This window comes from Pinus tabuliformis, chromosome X (genome assembly GCF_031772625.1).
Source record: "Pinus tabuliformis cultivar Carrire ecotype Pingquan chromosome X, CPIR1, whole genome shotgun sequence".
Classification (NCBI taxonomy): domain Eukaryota; kingdom Viridiplantae; phylum Streptophyta; class Pinopsida; order Pinales; family Pinaceae; genus Pinus; species Pinus tabuliformis.
In genome coordinates, this window is record NC_142308.1 from 1,130,157,582 (window position 1) to 1,130,182,743 (window position 25,162).

Below are 25,162 nucleotides of genomic sequence, written 5' to 3' on the forward strand. Positions count from 1 at the left end.
TCCATGTAATAAGATGTTTGAAATACACTGGTATATTGGTATTAAGAGTTTAACTATATGTGCATCTAAGTTGACTCTAAAGTGAGAGCATTATTTCTCTGTAATTTTCTTAAATTGAGATATGAGAGGCTTGCTGGGTCAGTGAAAGTGGGGCATTGTGTCAGCCACAACAAGGGTTCAGTTCCTCTCACATCTTGTGGTCCTTTTCCAATTATTAGGAGTCGATATGCTTTAACAAGGGGATCATTGCTTGTTTTGTGGTTGAGCCATCAAGGCTGTTCATTTGGGGCAGGTGGTATATGCACAAAACAGCAATAACAGTACACCTCTTGGTAGCTGGTGGATGTTTGGCACTTCAAAAAAATATAAATGAAGCATGGCTCTTCAAACCAATGTCAATCCTTTTTAATTTGCTTATATTTTGAAAAACAAGACCTATGATCAAAGCATTGTATGGCATATTAAAGTAGGAGAGAAAAATGGAAAAGGAAAGAAAAAGTTGAAATCTAAAAAACAATGTAGAAGACTTTATGGCATCTGCATCAAGATGTATGGGCATGCATAAGTAGTCAGCAGTGTAATATGGATGCCTCTAAGTTACCTAAAACAGGGAAACAATGACAGTGTTTGAAATATATAGTTGGAAAGGGGGAGGGAAGGAACATCAAAAGTAAACAAAAAAAGTGTAAACATCTTAATGTTCATATATAACGATACTCTGATGTCAATTAGGTTTATCTCGGGTGGTTGGTAGGAATGATTATAATCATCCCCACCTAGATTCAATTCCCACAAGTGACAGGTTGAGCTCATAACAAGTGTATTATTGTAATGACTTCGAGCTTTATTGTTGACAGGTCTTGTGCCCTGAGAAATCTAGGGTTTACCTAGGGTACCATCCTCAAAATGAAGGGAAGTGCTTGGGTGCTTTCCTCAAGCATGTAACCTTGTAGAAAAAATTTGCTTTCGTTCATCATAGATATGTAATGCTCATTGCACATCCACAAGAAAAGCTGTTGTCACAGTTGGAAATATGCATCCTAAAGTAGGTGCATGGGAAAACCATGAACTTTGGGAGACTTCCTTGTTATTAAGTGAATGTGCAAGTTTGTGAATGAGAAAATACAATGGCAAACAAAGTCATAAGCAGAACACCATTAGACACCAGATATCCTACTCTAAATAATATAGTTGTATTGAATGAAAGAACAGATTCTACTGCAGAAAACACAGAGACAGTAAGAGTGGTGTTGTTCTATAGAGCATAATTCAGCTGGGGACCACAAGGGCCAACCCAGTATAATGAGATGAAATGACAAGTATGTTTTCCAAGTATAGCATAACTCAAGAAGAGCTAAGAGGGCAGAATGCAGGTGCTAAGATAGATTGTTCGATGACAGAAGAGTTAGTCACATTCTGTTATTTCCAGGTGTGTTACAGATTGTTTTGTAGTGCCTGTCTATTCATCTTCAACCCAATGTGGATCGAATGATTGGGTTGGGTACCCAATTATTTCCAATCAGACGCTGACTTGGATCATCAGGTGTTGGAAAGTGTTTCTTCTGATGTGCCAACTATTATCGAGTTGAATGCAGGTTCCCAACAAATCCAGTAGATAAGGTTTCAACAAAAAATTGAGGAAATGAAATTAAAGCTTTTGAACTTTAGGAAGCTTATAATTTAATATTACTAATTGGCATTCAAAAGAAAGGAGACATCAAAGGGCGATGTGAATCACAGATAAGATGTGAACAGATACACGCAGGTAGATAGACAGGTCATACAAACAGCATTTACTTTTATTTCATATCCTAAGGAAAATTTTCCCTTAAGGTTTTATGTTTGCCTAGGGTTTCCAATAAAACAGAAAAGATTATATGAAAACAGTGTATATGTGTTCATTAAACAGTAGGCAATTTTGAGTAACATACAGATTTCTAACAGCAAAAATATCTTCAACAGCAATATGATTCTTCAGCCACACAACCAGTTAGGGCTAACTACCCAATAAACAGTGAATGTATCCAATAATCCACCTGATTTTCAATGTCAGCAAAATAAACTAGCATTCAACTGTAATTCTTATATACTAACCAATACAAGTATGCTATATTAATTTACTGTCTAGTGTGCTCCTGAGTTTATCGCAACAGGAGTCTGAATTCACCTGAAGATAACCCACAGACCTGGAGAGTAGCTTCACTAGGGTTCGGCTGCTTTTTCTGAAGGCTGAGGGTACCTGCAGCCCTAAAAGAGTACTCACTGGCCTCAGGAAGGCCTAATCAACTTGCTGTTCTGAATAATGACACGAAATGGTTGCGAAAGTTGAGCAGAGTCAGCAGGCATTGCAGTAGGCTTTGGTCACTCTGTTTATGGCTAGCCACAACCTTAGAAGGCTAACCGCATGCCTCATTTTCTCTCCTGAACAATGCCGCAGTGATACCATGCTTGACCAATCTAGCCTGTACAGGTTTTAAGGTCTGTGTGAACCAGAGTTAGGTGCGGCAGCTTCAAAGAGACGTTCACAGCCTCAGGATTAAATTAGGGGTAGGTCACCACCCTAAATACCTTCAGAAAAGGGAACTCACCTTCAAAATTGTGCCCTGTAACTCCTTCGCTATCTTGGTTCACTTTGTTATGTTTCTGTTCCTTGACATCTGCCTTAGGTGACCTAGAAATATGTTGTAGGAAACATTGCCCCCGGATCCTTTTCAGCCAGGAAACGAAAAGGAAACACGGAAACGTGTACGGCCTGGAAACGAGTTTTCGGCCATACTGGCAAGTTTCACATTGGGGAAGCGTGGCCAGTACGGCCGGAAACGAGTTTCCAAGCCGTACAACAGAGTTTCCACTTCATCTTGCGATTTTTTTTTGTTTTTTCGGTTCTAATTTTTGATTGGGCGAATAAAATATTCTAGGAAAATGAAAGTTCTATGAAATGCCATGAAATAACCTAGCTAAGAATTGACAGACATTACTTGCAAAAGAGAACTAATCTAACCTTGCATTCTATCATTTAGCTATTTGGACTAAGTGGCCATGGAAGTTATCCTATCACTGCTATGACTGATGTATGCATGCACTAGCTATCTTATGTCAAAATTGCAAAAAAAAGTCTTTTGATTTTTGATTTAGAAATGTAAATGCTAAGTTAAACAATCTGATATTTGCAGGGGAGAAAGGCATGTAAAATCTGGTCCAAAATGGCAACGAGAGGCATGGAAGTCATGTGGAGGGCCTACCCTATGCTCAGATCCTCATTTTTTCGCAAAACAGGCTAAAACAGGTTGCTACAAGGTTTCCTGTAGTTACTACAAGATGTCCTAGTTTTCTATAGGAAACTAGCTGAATGCTATCGGAAGGTAGGGAAGGTAAAATGAATTGTTGGGAAGATGTCTGATGGTGGAATAAGGTGTAGGGAAGGTGCACAGTGCCCAAGGCTCAGTCCAACACTTCGGGATGGTTGGATTTGCTCAAGGTGGTTGTCCACGGTGGCTATAAAACAAAAATTCGGATTAAGGGTTGGTAGGCCTTGGCAGTAGGTGGAGAGGGCTTAGATTAGGCTAGTGGAATGAGTTCCTCCCTACAGATTAACACATCCTGCAGTAGCACATGTTCTTCTCTTCATTTATTCATAACTTCATATAATTAGGGAAAAGATGAATTGAATTTGAGAAAACTGATTTATTGATGCCTATTGACTCATGAAATGAATTGCCTTCTTAAACAACAACAAACTCAAGAAACAAAATGAAAACTCCAAGTGCTTCCAAGAAATCATAAACAGTGACCTATTCAGCAATGAACCCTAAGCTATGCAATGATCAAAAGATAAATTTGTTTTTGGGGTTGTGAGAGTGGGGCCCTCAAACCATGATCCCATGAGGGAGATGAGGAAGAGGCCACTATCACTGGCTTTTTTGAAGTATTCTTTCTCACTACTATACCACTGATCTATTTCTTCAATTAATAGAAACAAGACTAGACAATCATTCAAACATTTGTTAAACTAAACAAAGAAAAAATAATTTCAGTAGCTAACTATGATTTTAATCTAAGAATACATGTACAAAAAGAGGAACCTCTACTGCTAGGGTTGGGCCCTAACCCAAGAGCTTCAGCCCTCTGAATCAACTCAATGCTGGATCAAAGTAAACCTTCTCATTATCATCAAAATATCAAATACAACATAAGATTAACAGTCACAATGTTTTAGCTCTAAATTGCCTCTTGGCTACAACAAAAAATTGAATCCTAATGAGGCCCTTGGCCTTCTTATTTATACAAACTAAAGCTACCAACAACTTCCTAAAAATTAGGGAGACTTGGCTCCCAAAATCGAGAATGACTTGTCTTCACTTTCACTAGCTTGGCTACTTGTAACTCCGAGTCGATGAGATATGGTGGAGGAATCTTCAAATGATTTGAGGAGTTAAGGAGGGAGACAAATCTCCTAGAATCCCTCTTGCTTTTCCACTTCGAGTTCTTGCACTTAATTTAACCAAAAACTACCCCGATACCTGCAATTAATGCATATTAGGCCACATGACATAACATAATATAATAAAATATAATAAGAATATGTAAGTAAATGTGAGAAAAGTTGATTTTAATAAGTTGGAGAGTGGCATTAAGAGCCAAATAGATTACCTATTGATGAGCCTCATCATCACCCCTTATTGAAGGTGTTGCTCATCCTTTGAGCAACTTAGTCTATGTCCATATCTTTCATAGCTCTTGTGGCCTCTCTGACATCCTAGGCCTCTGTTGATGGAGTTTCCTCTTGAGGATAGAACCCTGCATGTTTCTCTATTTCTTCCCAATGCTTTCTTTCCTCCTCTTCCTTCCTACCTTCTATCAGACCCAACAACAAGGGTGGACTGAGTTTCAACCCAATCCAATTGATTTTTAGTCTCTGCATGGCATTCTTATATAGTGGGGTCCTTTCCAGTGCATTCCTCAACCTCTCAGGGGAATGGTACTCTCTAATCCTTAGACTGTGTGGTAGGTTGCTCCATCTCCTCTGGCATGCTTGCTGGCTTTCATTTCCCAGCAACCTCAAGGTGTCTTCAAAGTGGGTGATGGCCTGTTCTTGTGTAGCTAGGTATCTTGGTGCAAGTTGGGCATCATTGGAGATGATGTTGTGGTTGCTAATGACAACCATTGAATTTATATGTTCTGCTTTGATGTAAAGGGGCTCCCCTTCCTTTTCCAATATTCTCTTCACCTCCTTAGCCCTGGCCTCCTCATGACTCATCCATGATGCAAGGGCCATTAGTTGTAAATCCCCCAACTTTGCATTGGGGTCCCACACATTCAAATCTGTTAAGGCCAAGTTGTGTAGGTAAAATTCAAATATCTTGGCCTTATCTTCCAGGGTGCTCTTGTCACATAGTTCAATGAACTGCCTATAGTCTTGGAAAGGCATAGTCCCTTGTTGTGCTAGTGTCTTGATCTGAAATTGCAGCCATTGATCTTTGAGGTATAGTGCATATGATCTTGATGGCATCCTGCACTGAAGTGCCTCCATGGAGAGGCTTGCCATGGTGGCCAATTGGCTCTCTTTTTCTTGCAACTGCCTCCTTAGCCATGTGTTTTCTTCCTGTAGTTGAGATCTCATAATTTGTTCCCTGTCTCTCATCTCACTCAACTCCCTGCCCATCTCTAGGATTTTCTCTTCCATATGGCCCACATCTTCTACCTTCTTTGACTTGGCAATTTGCATCCAGCGATGTGTCCTTCCTCTCTCTTTCTCAAGCTCAAAGAAGAGAGGGATGGCAAATTTCTGTGGTATTACTCTACCTCCCTCAATGAACTTGTAGTAATAGCTCAAATTTGTTTGTGGGCTATTCTCCTGTAGCTCTTGGAACTCCCCCTCAAATGTTTTTGGAGAAGTTATCCCCTCCTGCACTTGTGGTGTTACTTCCTTGCCTTTCCTCTGCCCCTGTTGTCCTTGTAGATTTTTTTGTGTTTCCTGTAGGACTGACAAAGTTTCCTGTAGGACTCTGAGGATCCTGTAGAAGGCTTTTTCCTCTCTGTAATGGGGTCACAGGTGTCTTGTCTTGCTTTGTTGATGTTGACCTGGTGACAGGTTTCCTAACATAGGTGATGGGAGACTTTGGGGTAGCTTGTTTTGATGTGCCCTCTTCAACTTTCATTCCCAAGGAAACTAGCTCTTCTTGCTTTTTTGGTGACTCCTCAATTATGATTGGAGTCCTAGTGGGTGTTTGTGGCCTCCCTTGCTTGATCCTGGTGCTTCTTCTTGTTTTGAAATAGAGGGGAGTCTGCCTCTATCTTTTCCTTTTGACTTGATAGGTGTGCTTAGGGCAGTCAAGGCAACAACTACCTCCTTCTCAGTGGGTTCAAGGGATAACCTTGGAGATTCCTCCCCTTCTTTGGTATGTTCCTCAGGGCTTGCCTCTTCCTTCTACTCTTCCTCTTCACTTTTCTCTTCTTCTCCTTCTTTTCCTTCTTACTCCTCTGTTTCTGCCTCCTCCTCCTCTTCTTCTTCTTCTTCTTCTTCTTCTGGTTCTTCTTCTTCTTCCTCGTCTTCACCACTAGAGGTTGGGTCCCTATCATATTCAAGGGCTTGGATGTCAATTACAACCTCTCTGTCCAAGTCTCTAAATGTGGACCATAGAATAGGGATTCTTAACTGGCTCAAGGCATCCTCTAGTATTAGCTTAATGAGTCCATGATGTGCCAATTGTTGATGTTTCCCTTCTTGTACCTTTAGGCTCATATCTATTATTGATTGCAATAGGAAATAGGGTACACTGAGTCATTGGTTTATGGGTAACTCTTCTCCAAATCTCAACTCATGGAGGAGTCTAAATTGGTAGCCATAGACTATATTGAGCCTCCCTTCACAAGAAATATATTTGAGAAGGTGATAACTCACCTCATTCCAAGGATAGGGAAGGCTCTCCCTTCTGACCCCATTTTTGTCTTCAATTGGCTCTTCATCGTCTAGAAAAAAGGTTTTCTTAGCAAAAGAGTTGTTAGCCTTATCCTCCTTTCTCCATTGCACCCCTTGAGGAATTGTAGTGACTCTACTCATCACCTCAGGGTTAATTGTAATTGACAACCCTCTTACCACAGTAGTAGCATTGGTTCTAGCCTGAGGATTGAGTACCATGGCAACTTCCTAAACTATATCATCATCATACCCTCTGAGTAGCTCAAAGAATCCCAACCAGTGATGTCTTCTAAATATTTCTATCAGAGGGGGATGGAGGTGGATCCTAGATGTGTCTGTGGGTTCCCTTCTATTGAACCCTAATGTCATTTCTCTTCTCTGATTAGCTGATTGTAGGAAGTTTTGTAGGTTGGCTTTAGTGTGAGTTCAAGGTGACTGAGAGTTTAGAATTTTTTGTGGATGACTATATTTTTTACCCTTTCCTAACACCACACAATTTTCTTTAAACTTCACAAAATTTTGTTTAAACCCTAGGCCCACTGTAATTATTAGACAATTTCAGACTTGTCCCTCTTTTTCTTCCCTAGCTATCAAGTTAAAAACACAAGAGATGTGGGTCGCCTACCTTTCACTATAATGTTCTGGATGATGAGAATTATTGAACAACTGGACCCTAGGCACCCCCTTGCAGATTTCTGGTGAAATTCTAGTGTTTCATGTTGCTCCCTGACTTTCCTGTAGTTCATGTAGCTTTGTTTCCTGTAGGGTGACCAAAACAGGGTTTGCTTCCTTGATGGCTCCAAGGTGGTCCTGGTCTCTCTGATATCGAAATGAACAATTTGTGCATAAAAGTTTGGAATTTTTGCTATTTATGGTCGTTTTCTTGGAGCGATGTGTTGGCTGGAAATGGTACGAGATTTCCTCATTGGGACCATTGGCCCACTGTTGGTGATCATGCAGTCTCCCCTCATAATTATCACCCACTCTCACATAACTAAATCGACCACCTTTTCGACTAATGCTCCTTGATGTGACCCTCCAATGTGGCATGCCAATCGGAAGTTTACTTTTTGTCATCGAGCTAAGGGTGGCCAAGTTAATTGGCCACCTCCAGCTTATAAAAAAAGGTTTTCACATTCCTTACACTTTTAGCATATTGTACTCGGGGAAGAGTTTCGGTGAGGTGCCATACATGTGCCTACCTTTTTTGGTCGATGCATGCTGGAGGATGACTTTGTTGTGCTTCTTGTTCAAGTGAGTTCTCTCCTTTGGTCTTATTTTTCTCTTTTCTTTCGCTGATGTAGATGTCTGCTTTGTTGTTGTGTGTAGGTGTTTGGTCTTTGTTGTTGTTGAGCTTTGGATAGGAGTCACAATGCTTGCAAAGATGATGGAGCTCCTTATTTGCATGGGTGGTGAAGGAGAATTCAACAATGGTTTGTTGTTGTTGTTGTTATAACGCAGGTTGCTACAAGGGATCATGTAGCTACTACAGGAAACCTTGTAGGTGCCTTTTTTCATTATTGTTATTTTTTTTGCTTTTTCACTTGGAGGGAGGCTTGGTGGTGATGTAGGAATGGAGAGATGGTAATGACGTAGATTGAGTGATAGGTGGCTGAGGCCAATGATGGCATGTCCCTTGGATTCTCCTTTTTTGTATTTTTTCATATTTTCATGTGTTTTTTTTATGGACACAGGGGTTGGTATGGTCATGAGTGGATGTGGGTGAGAGATGATGAGGTGTAGGGTCGCTTTTTCTCAACCTAGAATAGGCTTGCATCATTGTTTTCCAATCGAGACTCCTTTTGTGTAGTCTTTCAGGACATCTTGTAATACTACATGATCTTCCTGTAGTAGCTACAGGAAATTCTATAGAAAGCTAGAAAATTGCATAAAAATTGTTTTTTTTATGCCTGAAGGTGGAGATGGATGATGGTGGTATGGTAGGCATGAATGATATGAAATGGATGGAGGAAGATTTTGTGTGATGCTTGGATTGTTGTCCCTTGAAGTCTGAGTCCTTTGTTGTCCTTAAAAACATGCAAAAATCACGTAATCTTATTAGTGGGAAGGTTTGAGGTCCCTGCCATGGCACTTTGTTTTTGTTTTTTCTCTTTTTCTCTCTTTTTTTTAAAGACACATAGGTCGCCTCAAAGGAGGTTTTCAGCCTGTTTTCCTGCCCTAGACGCCTCAGGGGAGGTTTTCACCTAAGTCCCTTATTGTTTTTTTCTCTTTTTTCAAAAATAAAAACGATCTTCAAGAATTTGGTGAGCTGGAAGCTGAGACACTTCCAAGCACATTCACTTCCTTACTGATGGTACTGATGAACTCCTCCCTTGACAGAGGTCTTTTATAGGTTTTCAATCGGTATCCATTGACAAGCAAGGGGATACCTTGTTCATCAATGGTCTTTATTTGAACAACCCCATTATCATGGCACTTTTCTATCAAATATGGGCCCACCCACCTGGTCATCAATTTGCCTTTGAAGTCCTTGAACCTTGAGTCATATAGCAGAGCTCAATCTCCTTCTTGAAAAACCTTGTCCTTGGTGTTTTTGTCATGCCAAACCTTTCTCTGTACTTGAACATCTTCAATGTGTAGGAGGGCCTGCATCCTGAATTCATCCAAACCATTGAGTTGAAGCAACCTCTTCTAATGTGCCTTTGTAACATCCAAATCCAATTATGCTGCCATTCTCAAAGTGTTGTACTCAAACTCAATGGAGAGCAGAGCCTTCTTTCCATAGACCAAGTCATAAGGGGTGAAGCCGGTGGTTGTATTAAAGGCCCAAGTGGCCTCCACTAGTCTGTCAGCCCAATCTTTCTTGTTGCTGCTCACAAAATATTTTAAAAAACGGCCAAATCGAATTCGAAACGACTGAGTTGATCCGAGTCATTGGGATTTTTTGTGACCTGGCAGAAAAAACGGAACGGGAGGCCGAGTCATGACTGACTCGGCCGAGTTATTGCATGACTCGGCCAAGTCAGTCATGACTCGGTCAACCCGGCCGGTTCTGCAATAACTCGGCCGAGTCAATGAATGCGGCCTGTAACCCCAAAAAAATGCGATTTTTCATATTTTTTTTAAATTTTTAACTGTTAGCTGAGTGTTGGGGACTCCAAGGTGTTTTCTAAATTAGTTAAATGATATTTGGGGTCCATTCCCCTCTCCTAGTATTGATATGCTATTTAAATTTCATGGTAATGTTAAATTCTTAAAGTAAAAGTGACATTCTCCTTAATCTTCATTTTCATCCTTTTACTTAAATTTTTAACATTACCATGAAATGACTCAGGATGTTTGAGAGTGGTTCCAGCCTCATTGGATTTCATATGGAGAAAGTAGAATTTTAGATTTCATTCAAAATCCAACAGACTTATCAGTTTTTCAGGATTTCAAGATTGGAGGATTGCAATGTTTCCATTGAATTTTGTCATGTATTAGGGTATGGAACTCGTATTTAATCAAGAGCACCAATCCCTCTATGTACCTTGATGTTAGTGACATTGGTTGTTGAACTCCTCTGGGATTCGCTCCCAAACCAGGAGCTTCTAAAAATGTCGCTCCCACTCCGTTTTCACTCTCGCTCCCCACTTTCGCTCCCGCTCCCAAGTAACACTGAGCCAGATGATGTTGGCAACTCTAGCAGTAGCCAGTAGTACTGGTCACAGACTTTTGTTATAGAGGCCATTTATAGCCTCCTTGGTTATGTGTTTTTGTTTTGATTTCTATATCATCATGATGTATGTATTGGACAGTGCACTGGGTGCCATTTTGATATAATGGATATATACATGAGCCTACTTTGATCATATGTTGTCTTTTATCTATATTCTAATGCTGTGTGTTTGGAAACATGAATGAAAATCTTTAAAAATTATGTGTTTTTATATAAAAAAAAATATTTAATGTATTTTTTACAATGATCGAGTCATTGAAATCGAGCCGACCAAGTCGATACCGAGTCAGAGTTGGAGTCGACCCTCGACCAAGTCAGAGTCGGAGTTGGAGTCGACCCTCGACCGAGTCACAGTCGGAGTCGGAGTTTTAAAACATTGCTCACAACCTTGGTGAAGATGCCTTCCAATGCTTTGTTAGTAACCTCTACTTGCCCATTGGCCTGAAGACGATAACCAATTGACTTCTTTTGTTTGATCTTATGCTGCCTCAACAAATTCTTAATCAAGTGTGATGTGAATTGAGCTCCTTGATTAGTGACTAGTTCTCTAGGGTACCCAAAATTATAAAATACATTCTCCCTTAAGAACTCAACCACTTTTTATTTTGTTGTTACCTTGACCACCTTGATCTCAGCCCACTTTGTCAGATAATTAGTGCATACAATTATGTACTTTTTCTACCCTTATGGTGGATCAATGGGCCCAATGAAATCCATGACCCACTTGTCAAATGGCTCTAGAGTCACCTGAAGTTGCAAAGGCATTTCATCCTTGGGAGTAGGTTTCCCCATTCTCTGGCACTGATCACATCCATTGGTGTATCTTCTTGCATCTTGGTGGATAGTGGCCCAATAGTAGCTAGCTTGCAGTACCTTGAAGGTCGTCCTCTTAGCTGCAAAGTGACCTCCACAAGGCCCATCATGACAAGGCCAGAAAGATGTCAAAGACTTCTTCCTCCCTGACACATCTCCTCAAAATTTGATCTGGGCCTAGCTTGAAGAGGTTGCCACCAATCCAAGTGAATGGGGCACTCTTTCTTACAATTTTGCGTTTTTCCTTGGAGGACAGATTTGGAGGGAACTATGCAACCACTAGGTAGTTGGCTATGTTAGCGAATCATGGAGAGAGAACTAAAATAACAAATAAATGCTCATCTAGTAGTTGATCATCAACTATTCCTTCCTCACCTGCAGGCAAAGCAATTCTAAACAAAAAACCTGCAACTACATTTTCTCTACTAGGCTTATCAATGATAGTTAAATCAAATTGTTGTATTAGAAACAACCACCTAATAATTTTGGCATTCACATCAGGCTTGTTCATCAAATATTTGATAGAAGCATGGTCAGTATGTACAAAGGTCTGGTAACCAATGATATAGTGGCTAAATTTGTTCAAGGAATGGACAACAGTTAAGAGCTTTTTTCAGTCATAGTATAGTTCAATTCAGCCTTGGATAGATTTTTGCTAATGAAGTAAATGGCATAAGACAACTTGTCATCTATCTGGCCTAGAGCTGCTCCTATAGCTTTGTCAGAGGCATCAGCATGGATGTGGAAAGGAAGGGCCCAATTTGGGCCTCGGAGTATGGGTGCAGTAATCAACTTGTCCTTTAAGGTTTATAGCGCCTCTTGGCAGCTTTCTGACCAGCAAAAGTCAGAGTCCTTAGCCAATAGTCCAAACAATGGTGAGGCTACTTTGCTGAAATCCTTTATGAATCTCCTATAGTATCTAACTAAGCCCAAGAAACTTTTGACATCCTTGTGCTTCTGAGTAGGGACTCTCTTTATGATAGCAATTTTATTTAGGTCCACTTGTAACATAGTTACCGATCAAGCAGGAAATATTACCTCAAAATGGGTACTCGAGCCCAAAAATCTCAAAAAACATGAAAAAACACCTTGAAATCGAAAAGTGTTGTTGTTGTTTTTTTTTTTGTGTGTTCAGAGTAAATTTTCAATATTTTTTAAAAATTACAGTGAAAAGCAATAAAAGCCATTATGCAAAAAACATCTTGAAATCGAAAAGTGTTGATGCCAGAATAACGTGTTTTTTTTTTTTTTTTGCAGGGTACATTTTCAACATTTTTTAGTAATGACATTAAAAACAAAATATCGTGACTCTGAAAAACTTTAAATTTCCAATGGTTTTCAAACATGACATTAACAATAAAATATCACGTCTTTGAAAACCCTTAAAATTACAACGATTTTTAAGTATGATATTAAATTTAAAATATCATTTCTTTGAAGAACCCTAAAATTCCAAAAATTTTCAAGCATAGTGTTAAGAAAAAATATATATAATTGTATTCAACCATAACATTAAAGATAAAATATTATGACTTAGAAAGACATAAAAAATCCTGACAATTTTTCAACCATGGAATTAAAACTAAAAATTATGACTATAAAACAATTTTAAATTTTCAAAATATTTTAAGCATGACATCATGGAAAAAATTTATGACTAAAAAAGCTTTAAAAATAAATCCATGAATGAAAGAGTCATTATACCAAAAGTAATTTTTTAATTTTTTTTTAATGCTAAATCTATAGCGATTTTGAAATCTTAACCTAAAACAACTTGATACATTGCTTAAAAAATTGTAAAATCAACTATCAAATTAACATGCATTGTAGGTGAGCTCAACCCATTGTAATGAAAACTTAAAGACCAACAATGAAATTAACACTGTGGAGCAGACTCTATTCATTATAACGAAAAATTAAAATCAACTATCAAATTGAACATAATGGAATTGGGTTGCTAGGGAAGCATGACAAAAATTCAAATATTGAAAAAAAAAAATTCAAATATTGAAAAAAAAAATTAAAATAAAGGTAATAAAACATGACAAAAAAAATCAAATATAAAAAATATATAGTAATGATATAAAAAAAACTATAAAATGTAACGAAAAAATTAACCATATCATGTAAAATTTAAAAGAAAAAAAAAAAGAAGTAAAATAAAATAAAAACCAACTAAAAAATAAAATAAAATAAAAAAACAAAAAAATTACAAAGATAAAATAAAACATTAAAAAAAATAAAAACTTAAAAAAAAGGGAGTGACAAAAAGAATGATTCATGACAAAAAAATAAATTAAATTTCATTAAAAAAAAAAACCCATAAAAATCTAAAAAAATCAAAATTAACTTGTAAAAATGAAAAATTTAAATAAAAAGATAAATAAATATAAAAAATAAACAAAAAATAAAAATATATATGTAATATAAGAAAAAATAGTAATAATTAAAAAAATACCATTTTTAAGTTAAAAAATAAAAACATCATTTAAAAAAATATGAAATGATTATCAAAAATAAATAAAATAAAATAATTAAATTAACACACACACACACACACATAAATTAAAAAAAAAATAATAATAATTAAAAAAAAAAAAAACAATTAAAAAAAAAAATATAAAAAAGCAATTAAAAAAATAATGAAAAAAAAGTATAACATAACCCCCGCCTCTCATCCCTACGCCATCCCATCCCTCCCCCACTCGACCCGCACCTCGCCGCAATCCATTCCCCTCCCTCACTGTCGTCCCTTCCATCACCCTTGTCCCTCCCCCTCTCTCTCCTCCCCTTTCCCCTCGCCCACCCGACCCACACTCCAACCCTCTCCCTCACTCCCCTTCCCTCCCCACCGGCCTCCAACCAGCAGCTGGCTGGGGGCCCAAGCAGCCCTCCCCCACCTACCCGGGCTCGGGCGGGGAGGGGAGGCAGGTAAGTGAGGGGAGGGCGAGGGTCGATGGGGGTGAGGGAGGGCGATGGAGTGTGGGTTGGGTGGGAGAAGGGAGGAGAGGGATGAGGGTGAGAGAGGGGATGGGGGTGAGAGAGGACGGTGGGTTGCACTGGAGGGGAAGTGGGGGACATGGGTGAGGGCCGTGTGGGACGGGTGGAGGAGGGGAGAGGTGAGGGGCAGCGGTTATGTTTTAATTGTTTTTTTTATATATTTTTTAATTGTTTTGTTAATGTTTTTTTTTATATAATTTAATTTTTTATTTTTATTTTTAATGTTATTTATTTATTTTATAATTTTGATTTTAAAAAAATTATTCTTAAATTTTTATTTTATTTTTTATTTTGTTTATTTAAATTATTTAATTTAATATATATATATATATATCAATTATTTTAAGATTCTTTTTTTTTTAATTAATTTGGTTATCTTTAAATTTTATATCTTTTTTGAAAAAAAATCATTTATTTATTTATTTATATTTTTTCATTAATTTGTTATTCAATTGTTTTGTCTGTACTAGTTAATTTTGTTTTTTTTTTTTTTTTTTACATTTTTATAGGTTTTTTATTTTTTTTGTCATTTTTTAATTTTTAATTTTTTGTTTTATTACGTTTTATGTTTGTTTGTTTTTTTTTTTGTCATGTTTTTATTATTTTTATTTTTGTCATGCTTTATGTTTTATGTTTTTTTACATTTTTATAGGTTTTTTGTTTCTTAATATATTTTTTTATATTTGATTTTTTTTTTGTCATGTTTTTATTATTTATTTTTTTGTTTATTACTAACATGAAAATCACCAACATTTAAAAAAATTATCCACACTTAATTTATTAGAAAATTTAAAGTGTAAAAACTAAGCTCTCTAAACAAAAAGGGAAGGTTGATGATTGGGTTGATGCTCATCAACCATTTTCAAAATCAAGATGAAAAGCACTAACAAAAAAAAAACGTTCATATTTGATACATAAAAAATTTTAAAGCGTTAAAAATAAACCCTCTAAAAAGATGTGTTGATGTTGCATCAACACTTTTCAAAATCAGCATGAAAATCACTAACATTTTAAAAAATGTGTTGATGTTGTATCAACACTTTTCAAAATCAGCATGAAAATCACTAACATTGAAAAAAAAATGTTCATAGTTGATACATAACAAAATTTAAAGTATCAAAAATATGCTAAAAAAAAAGGTGTATTCTAGCATCACCACTTTTCAAAATCGGGTGATTTTTTGCTACTTCAAAAAAATGGGTACCAGTTCACTTTCTCGTTTGATCGGTAACTATGTTTGGTAGTCCTTCCTGGGATATTGGGTGACTTAGAACAATCCATGCATTCATGAAGAACTCACACTTCTCAGGACTAAGGGATAGGTTCATTTCAATGCACTTATCTAATACTTTCCCCAAGTTAGAGAGAGCCTCCAGGAAATCACACTCATAGGGTGTGAAATCATCCATATAGATTTCTAGAGTCATGGACTAGCTCTGCAAAGATGTTTAGAACTGCCCTTTGAAAAGTGACAGAGGCATTACATAATCCAAAAGGAAAGACCCTATAAGCAAAAGTACCCCAAGGACAAGTGAAGGTGGTTTTATCTTGGTCCTCTGGGCTGATGTGGATCTGATTGTAACCACTGAATCCATCCAGGAAAGAGAAGAACTTCTTCCCTACAAGACCATCCAAAACTTGATCAATGAAAGGTAAAGCGAAATAGCTTTTTTTAGTGTCTTTATTTAACTCTTTGTAGTCCACACAGATCCTCCATTTTCCATTCTTCTTTGGGACCAGAACTAGAGGAGACACCCACTCACTATCTAAGATGGGGTAAATGAACCGTGCATCCAATCACTTCTACAGTTCTTCTTTAACTATGTCTTTGAGGGCTGGGTTCGTTCTTCTCTAAGGTTGGTGCACTGGCTTGCAGCGTTCCTTGATGTAAATGTGGTGAGTACACACCGAAGGGTGCATTCCTTTCATTTCCTTATAACTCCAGGCAAAGGCATCTAAATGCTCTCTTAGCATGTCACATAACTCCCTTTCTTGATGTGCAGAGAGGGGTTGATTTTCAATGTTTTAGCTGGATCAAATTCTATCATCTTGACATGAATAGGACTTGAGTCAGCGAAGCACAAATCAGTCCAAGGGTTATCTTCAAATTTCTTTACTAACTCATCAAGAGACATGGTGTTCGGTGTTGATTCTGGAGGATTTAATCAATTAGGTTGTGTTCATCAGGTTTCCCCCCTCCTATAATAGAATTTAGGGTACGTATTAGGTAAGATGTGGCATGGTACACTTCATCTTCCTCCTCCTCTTCCAACCATAAGGGTAAGTCATGCTCTAGAGATGGTTAAGCAGGAGGGTACAAGACTAATTGTTTGGACAAATGCCCATTTTTAATGGTCATATTCCCAGCCTCGTAACTTATGTAAGCATCAGCAGTGGATATCCATGGCCTTCCAAGGATGAGAAGATAACCATTGAATTTGGTCTTAGGTTGGAGAACTAAGAAGTCAGTAGGGTATTCCCAGGAATCAATGGAGACCATCACATCCTCAACAACTCCCTCAGGAGCTACTGTGGATCTGTCTGCAAGCTGCAAGATTGTTGTGGTCTTCTTTAATGATTCTTGGAGATTCAGTTTAAGCATTATCTCTTTAGTCATCACATTCATGGCAACCCCAAGATCAATCAAAGTATGGGGGACAATGATGCCATCAATGTGCACATCTACCACAGGACTTCCAACATTTAGATACTTCGGGAAAATCACTCTCCCCAACATTAAGTTAGATAGTTGTCCAATGACATTAATGGTAGGGGTGTCTTTCTTTCTCCTCCCAGGATGTTTGAAGCATTTCTCCTTGATTAACTTTTTGTAGATGGGGACATCCTTGATAGCTTGGAGGAATGGGATTTTACACAGAAGTTTTTCAATTCACCTAGTAGTTCAATCTCTTCTGGGGTGTGCTAGCTAGGATGGATTAGTCTCTCGAGAAAAGGAGGTGGATTGGCTTGAGGAACACTCTCTTCTTTTTCCTCTTCAAGCTCCTCGGGTGGAGATGGAGGTTGGTTATCTAGAAGCACTCTTCTAGACCCGAGGTTGATTTCTTAAATTTCAACAACATAGGCAGGGTAGGATGTCTCTCCACTATAGACTTGTTGTGCCTACTTGTTGTTCGGGTTTGGATTTGGCTGAGCAGACATCTGAGGTTTCTTAGGTGGAGCAAGGTGAAGTAGTTGTGGTTGAGATGGAAGTGGAGGAAGTAAAGCTAGAGATTGGTTGAATGAGGGCCTCCACCCCTGGGATGGGGTATTCCACTGAGGTTGTGGGGGAGCATATGGCTGAAATGATTGATTGGCAGGTTGGGAATGGTATTGAGATGCATTAAGACCAGGGAGAAGGTGTGGACCATGAAGGATGAGCAGGAGGACACCAAGGGGGAAATGATGCATTCTGATTGGGGTTGTAATATGAAAAAGATGGCCCTTACATGCCCTGTTGGTATGGTCGAGGTCTTTGAGGCTTCCTTTGGTTGATATAGCAAAGTTGTTTAGTCACACCTTCAGTTCCTTGATACACAACTTTTAATCCAAGCAAAGAAGGGCACTTGTCTATGGAGTGGTTTTCCTCATAGACCGAGCCAGTGTTACTTGGGAGTGGGAGCAAAAGCTGGGAGCGAGAACGAAAACGGGAGCGGGAGTGACATTTTCGGAAGCTCTCGGTTTGGGAGCGAATATATATATATATTATATTTTTTATATTTTGATACATATCTGTCAACAAAAACATGTAGAATGATGAATTAGATATAAAAAACATAAAAAAACATAGATTGATCATTGAACCATATCACATCAATCATCTAGAAGTTATAATCTTCATCAACCACGTCCATAAGTTAGTAACATACCTATTACAACTGCAACATATTGAGTCTCGTGAATCATGATTCATCAAATTCAATCTTAAAGTTTCAACTTCAAGCTTTCAAAATTGAAAATTCAATATATAACATTTATCATCATTGATCGCCAAAGTTGTACTTGTAAGCTAAGTTTAACCATTACAAGAAATAATATCTAAGTTTCTAACTGTTAACATGAAATGGAATGTTATAAAATGAATTATGAAATGAAATGAAACAACTTTAGTCTTTCATGAAGCATCATATTCATAATTCACAATCATTACCAATGAGTTATAATTGCCAAATTCAAACTTCAAACTTTCAGTGTCATAGTCATATATTTACCAAAAATATCATTATGATATGAAAGAGTCGAGAGTCAAGAGTCAAGGACTCAAGACTCAACAGTTATGAAAACTAATAGAAACTAGAAAAGACAAGTAAACTGTAAATCTATTATCTACTACTACATGTGGCCCTTGCCACGAGAGTCTACTGTATGAGCAGGTCGTGGTGGTCTTCTAGGAGTCTCCCGCACAGACCGACGACCAGAACTAGAAGGCACATGCCCTCCATGTGAGGGTGTAGATGGAGGTAGCGACAACAAAGGAACAAGACTCGGAACTTGAGCACTGCTATTGGATGGTGGAGGTGGCATGGCTGCTGCAGTTGCTTCATCTTCATCCCTTATAAGTTCCTCTTCCAGTTCTTCAAGATGTATAGTGCCATCCTCCAAATTGTCATCCTCTAGGTGGTTGTCCCAAATTTTATATGTTGGATCCTCATAAGCCCGATCACAGTAATGACTCAACAACCTCAAGTTGTAGTGCACATAAACCAAGCTTTCTGCCCGGTTGTCATTGAGTCTACTTCTTTTCACATTATGTATGAAGTTGTAGGTGCTCCAACACCTTTTTGCAGAAGTATTTACAACCTGTGATAGAACTTTTTTTTGCCAATTTTGGCAAAAGTCCCTCGCTGCCATATGATTCCCACCGTGTGAGAGCATCAAATCTGTCTCTATCTTCCATTGCATGGAAGGTACCAAACAAACCAGTGCCACTGAAGTATCTGCCTATTTCAAGGCGCACACTAGCACATTCCTCCTTGTCAGGTATCAACTATTCTAATGCATCCAAATATCCTCTGGATACCTCTTCATCTAAATGGGGTTTGGTCCAAACCCCACCCCCTGGTGTAGGTTGGCCCAACCAAGATGTAGAGTAGTATTTTGGCGTAAGGATATATGCCAAGCAATGTAGTGGAAGATTAAGTTTATTCCACCATACACACATACAACCATGAATCAGTTTGTACAAGTCGAGATCATTTTTATGAACAATATCTTTTATTTGCCCAACATGGTATCCACCTGCTCATACACCTCGTCAATCACTGGTTTATCTGTATCTACAAACCGAATCATGTGATAAATGGGCTTGGTGAAATCCAATACTTACCTCACACTTGCCCAAAACATACCATCAAGAGCGGCGTCCTCCACCAGTTCAAAACCTCGCCTGTCAGTTGCATTTGTAGCCATTTCCTTTAATACTTGCCAGTGTGGACTTGATACCATGCTAGCCAATGACTCTCTTACCTTCAAAAGGCGCCTGAAGGTGAGGTAATAGCTACCAAATCTAGTCCTCGCAATCTTCAACAACTCCAATCTTGAGTGACTGCGGAAAAGGCCATGGGTATTGCTATGATTTGTAATAAATTTTATCATTTGTTTGCCTTTCTTGTACAAATCACCAATCCATTTGTATTGTTCATTTTTGTTCTTAACAACATCATGCATCAAAAGGTTCAATGTGTGAACCAAACACCCAGACCAAAATATGTTGGGGTATTTATCCTCAATAATTGCTCCCGCTGACTTACAATTAGGAGCATTATCAGTGATGACTTGGATGACATTGTATGGCCCAATACGGTCAATTGTTTCAAGTAATGCTTCTGCAATGTTGATGTCGGTCTTAAACTTCTCTGAGTAATCATATGCATTTAGAAAGATGGCACCACTAACAAACACAACAAGAACACTTATCAATGGCTTTCCTTTTACATTTGTCCATCCATCAGATACAATGGACACCCCATGGTCAGTCCAAGAACTTGTCATTCTATTCAAAGAATGTGATATTTTTTTTTTTTCATGATCAAGTCCAACGGTTCTTGCCTTGTCATACCCAGGGCTCTTATATCCTTTAGGGGCATCATTTATGGCAGAAACCATTTCGTGCCAATAAGGTGAGTGAAGAACATTGAATAGTATCCCACATGCATAGAGAAACCTGTAAGCTTTTGAATCCACATCATTCCTACACCCTTCATCAAGGAAATTTGATATGGTTCTACGCCTTAAAGCCGATGACCCTATGCCTCCATAACCACTGCCTTGGGAGGATGCTGAAGGAGTTCTTTATGCTTGTGATTGTGAGCTTAGTTCAAAGAAACCCCTTGATTTTTTAAATTTGTATTGGGCTTCCTCCTCTTTCCTTATGTATTTGGCTCTATTTGTTGCTGACACAACTGCACAAGTTTTGTTTCCTATTTGTTTATCTCCATCCCATGGCTTTTTCCTGCAGAGGTGTTTTCTGGCATAGGTGTATGAACCTGTGTAATTATTGTTGCAATGGGGGCAATGAAATTTAGTGGTTCCACCCCCTTTCCCTACTTTAGGCCTGTTAACATATTTCCACAATGGGGTTTGGTCTTGTTTAGTTTTTTCAGCTGTTGAATCTTGTTCACCCTCCTCCAGCTCCTCCTCACCGGGGTTTTCATCAAATCCACTTTGTCCCCCTTCTTCATTTTGAACCCTCATTTTCATACTCTCCAACACCATAATAACCAGAAAATGAACCAAGAAGAAGAAAATGCCAAAAAATATAACCATGATGTTTGAAATTTGTAGTTTTGAATCTGCAATATTTAATAAAATGGAATGGGAATGAGAAAAATGTATTTATTAATTTTATTTATTTAGATTCTAGAAATTAGGAGTAAATTATTAAGTTACTAACCTACCTCAAATCCAAGACTCCTTGCAGGCTTGCTCCTTGCTCCTCGGCACTAGCTCCTCGCTCCTCCTCGCTCCTTGGCACAAGCTCCTTGGCTCTCCTCCAACTCTCTCAAGTCACAATGACTTACAAAAAGCCCTCCATGCCTTTATATAACAAAAACATTTCTTAAATTTTATTTTTATCTTTTTATGCGCAGATTTTTTTTCCGCCTGTTTTGCTCCCAGCGGCAGTGCGCGTCACTCCGAGAGCGAAAAATAAAGCTTGGGAGCGATCGCTCCCGGGCTTTATTTTTCGCTCCCGAAGCGATGGGAGCAACGCTCCCAAAGTCGCTCCCTGTTTTGGCAGGGAGCGCAATTTTTTTCCGGGAGTGCGCTCCCACCCGGAGCGCGGATTGGGAATGGGTTCGAGGGGTGGGGGGGGGTGGGGGGCACTCCCCCACAACACTAGACCAAGCATACCTCTATAATATGCAATGGACATTCATTTTTAGGGTGCCTCCTGGTGCATCTAGAGCAAATGACAACTAAGGCTCTTTCTGCTTCCTCCTGCTTCTTCTTGATCTACATGGTGTCCATTTGTAGAGCAAGGGTATGCAACATTTCACTCTTAAAGTCCTCCAACATGTTTCCAATTTCACTTTTGATGGATGTGTTGGAGGAGGATGAGTTGGCCAAAGCTTGACTAGCCCTACCCTTCTTTCTAGCTACCCTAGAATGATTTTTGAAAATTGTCTTGATATCATCATAAGATAACTGGTAGATGTCCCCTCCAGACAACATGTTTAGGGTTTCTAGGATATCTTCCCTGATCCCTCTAAGAAGGACTAACTTGAGTGATTCAGGATCGAGGGTGCATCTGGTCCTTTTGTAGCTGAGTTGGAACCTTTCCTCATAATCTTCCAAGGATTCATCATGTCCCAAGGTCATTCTGAAGATTTCTTCTTTGGTATCCTTGGACCTATAGTAGTCCCTATACTTGTCATTGAAGGATTGTTGCATCTGAGCCCAGGTAGTGATGTTGTCCCCAGGCAAACCCATGAACCAATGCAAGGTTGCATCCTTAAGGGTGGATGGGAACAATTTCAACTTCTGGTCATTAGAGGTATAATCATAAGTTCTGTAGATGACAACAAACTCAAACAAGAAGGTATCAGGGTCTTCTAAGGTTAAGCCATGGAAGTGAGGAAGGGCAGAGGGGCTTATGTTTTTCATCCTAGCATCTCCATTAGTCTCTCTAATGGGAAAAGCACCTTCATTTATGTTTTCAGCCATGTTGTAAGTGTGTGGAAGGGTTTCTTCTTCTTCTTCTTCCCTAATAGGCTCTTCAAAGATCTCTGGTTGTTCACCTAATGGGTCCTCTAGCTCCCTTGCAGTCAGAGAGGGAAGCTGACAGCCACCGAAGAAGAGGGAAGGTTGGTTGTCTGATGGTGTGGGGGTATTTGGAAAAACATTTCCTAAATTATCTCTACTCCTACGAGGCATGAAAGAAATTGTTTTTTTTCCTATAATTACTTGCAAAATAAAAAGAAAGCAAAAATTGCAACTATCTATTGAATGCAAATAAAAAGAAAGCAACAATTGCAACTAACTATTGAATGTCAAGCAAGGATGCTACAAATCCTAGGGCTACCAACTTTACTTTATCAACCCGCAGTTCGTACAAACTTGGAGGTGACAGTGTTGTATGCACAGTAGATGCAACAGTCTACTCTTGTCACTTTTCAACTAGGGCGATAGACCACTAGGGTTTTCAAACCAGTCTTCTATTAACTAGGAGGAGACTGACTGCTGACAGTGAATGTAAAGTTATCTTTAATGCAGGAAATTAAATGCTTGCCTATTCTAAGAAAATGAAAGTGTTGAATGGAAAGTGTTATGAAATTCCATGAAAAAACCTAGCTAAGAACTGACACACATTACTTTCAGAAGAGAACTAATCTAACCTTGCATTCTATCATTTATCTATTTGGACTAAGTGGGCATGGAAGTTATCATATCACTGTTATGACTAATGCATGCATGCACAAGCTATCTTATGTTAAAATTTGCAAAAAAAGAGTTTTGATTTTCAATTTAGAAATGTAAATTCTAAGTTAAACAATATGATCTTTGCAGGGGAGAAAGGCATGTAAAATATGGTCCAAAATAGAAATGAGAGGCATGGAAGTCATGTGGAGGGCCTACCCTATGCTCAGATCATCATTTCTGCTCAAAACAAGCTAAAACAGGTTGCTACAGGGTTTCCTATAGTTACTATAGGATGTCCTAGTTTACTGCAGGGTGTCCTGGTTTTCTACAGGATACTAGCTTAAGGCTATAGGAAGGTAGGGAAGGTGAAATGAAGTGTTGGGAAGATGTCTGATTGTGGAATAAGGTGTAGGGAAGGTGCACAATGCCTAAGGTTCGGTCCAATACTTCGGGATGGTTGGATTTTCTCAAGGTGGTTGTCCACAGTGGCTATAAAATATACATTCAGATTAGGGGTCGGTTGATCCGGATTTAAACAGGAACGCAACAAATTACAGAGATAACCATATACACAAAGATGCAGCGGAAATAATACTTCATTTCATTAATGGAAAATACTGAAATATGCTTACAAACAGAAATGGAAATAAACTAGCTAGGGCGATGGTAGCTTATCTTTGAGAAGAGATGTGATGGCTACATGCCTCTGAACTGTGTTACAATGAGGCTCGAAGGCCTATTTATTGTTGAGAAACAATGGAAAAACCCTTAACATTCCAAAACCTAACCCTAGGAGATGAAACGCCAAACTGTGGGCCCCGTTTGGGGGTAAGTTGGTACATCAACTTCCCGGGGTTGTAACTTTGGCATATGATCTTCGTTTGACGCGTACAATAGCTCATTAGAAAGATCTATCCGAGCACTATCATTGTTGGAACGGGCAACACCAGTCCATTCCATGGACTCGTGTTGCCCCCGGATTCCCCAAAAAACGTCGTTTAGGGCCTCAAAACGGCTCCGGAAGTTCAGGACCCGAAAAACTGCTAAAAATAGTAAGTTGTGCTACAATTAAGGAAACTGAAAATGCTGAGAAAGACAATGGTGGGGGTCCAGGTGGACTTGGCAGGTGGCCACCAATATCCACCTGGATCATTCCTCCCCCCTTAGGAAGCAATGGTCCCCATTGCGTCGAGCTCCTCCATGAGATGAGGAAACTTCTGCTGAACTTGTTCCCTGGTGAGCCACTTGCCCTGCTGAAGGAGTTGGCCCGCTTTGACAACTCGATACAGTTGGATATTCTGTTGGCGAGTGTTCTTGATCTGTGTGTCCATGATCCGATCAGTTGCAGCTTGTTCCATGCAATCTGGATTTAATTCTGTGGGTTTGAGCTGTTCTGCAATGTCGGATGTGTCTAGCAATGGTGGAAAGTATGGCCGAAGGCGGTCCACATTGAATACTGGGTGCAGGCCAAGGAATGGGGGAATGCTGAGCTCAAATGCATTGTCTCCCATAGCCTTAGTAATGGTGTAAGGACCATATCGGAGTGGTCTCAATTTCCGATAGGCTCCAGTAAGGCGTTCCTTTTGCAAATGCAACCAGACTTTGTCGCCCACCTGAAACTTGTGTGGCACCCGATGTTGATCATGTCGCTGCTTGTACTTGGCATTTGATTTCTCAAGAATGTCATGGACCTGCTGGCGAATATGTTGGATGCGCTCAATGAAGCTGGTGGCCTTATCTGTTTCGGACTGGACATGAGCTGAATTCATGTGAGTAGCTGCAAGTGGCATGGCCACATCAATGGGGCATAGTGGCTGGAATCCCAAACCCACCTGAAAAGGGCTATGGCCAGTGGAGCTGTGAAGAGCTCGGTTGTAGCTGTGCTGAACGTAGGG

The 25,162-nt window shown here is 39.1% G+C and overlaps 1 protein-coding gene across 2 annotated transcripts in view; it reads left to right on the top strand.

Moving 5' to 3' along the window:
- The window catches only part of LOC149143811 (Glycosyl hydrolase family 47 protein), a 425,142-nt gene extending 421,462 nt beyond the window's left edge, over nucleotides 1–3,680 (top strand). Inside the window, exon 18 of one of the 2 annotated variants that reach the window (XM_089447853.1) lies at nucleotides 3,174–3,680. In XM_089447853.1, coding sequence (XP_089303979.1) covers nucleotides 3,174–3,281 — 108 coding nt within the window. In that variant the 3' untranslated portion in view covers nucleotides 3,282–3,680. The remainder of the gene's footprint in view (nucleotides 1–3,173) is intronic. The other variant, XM_089447854.1, reaches the window with a different exon arrangement.
- Nucleotides 3,681–25,162: the final 21,482 nt, after the last annotated feature.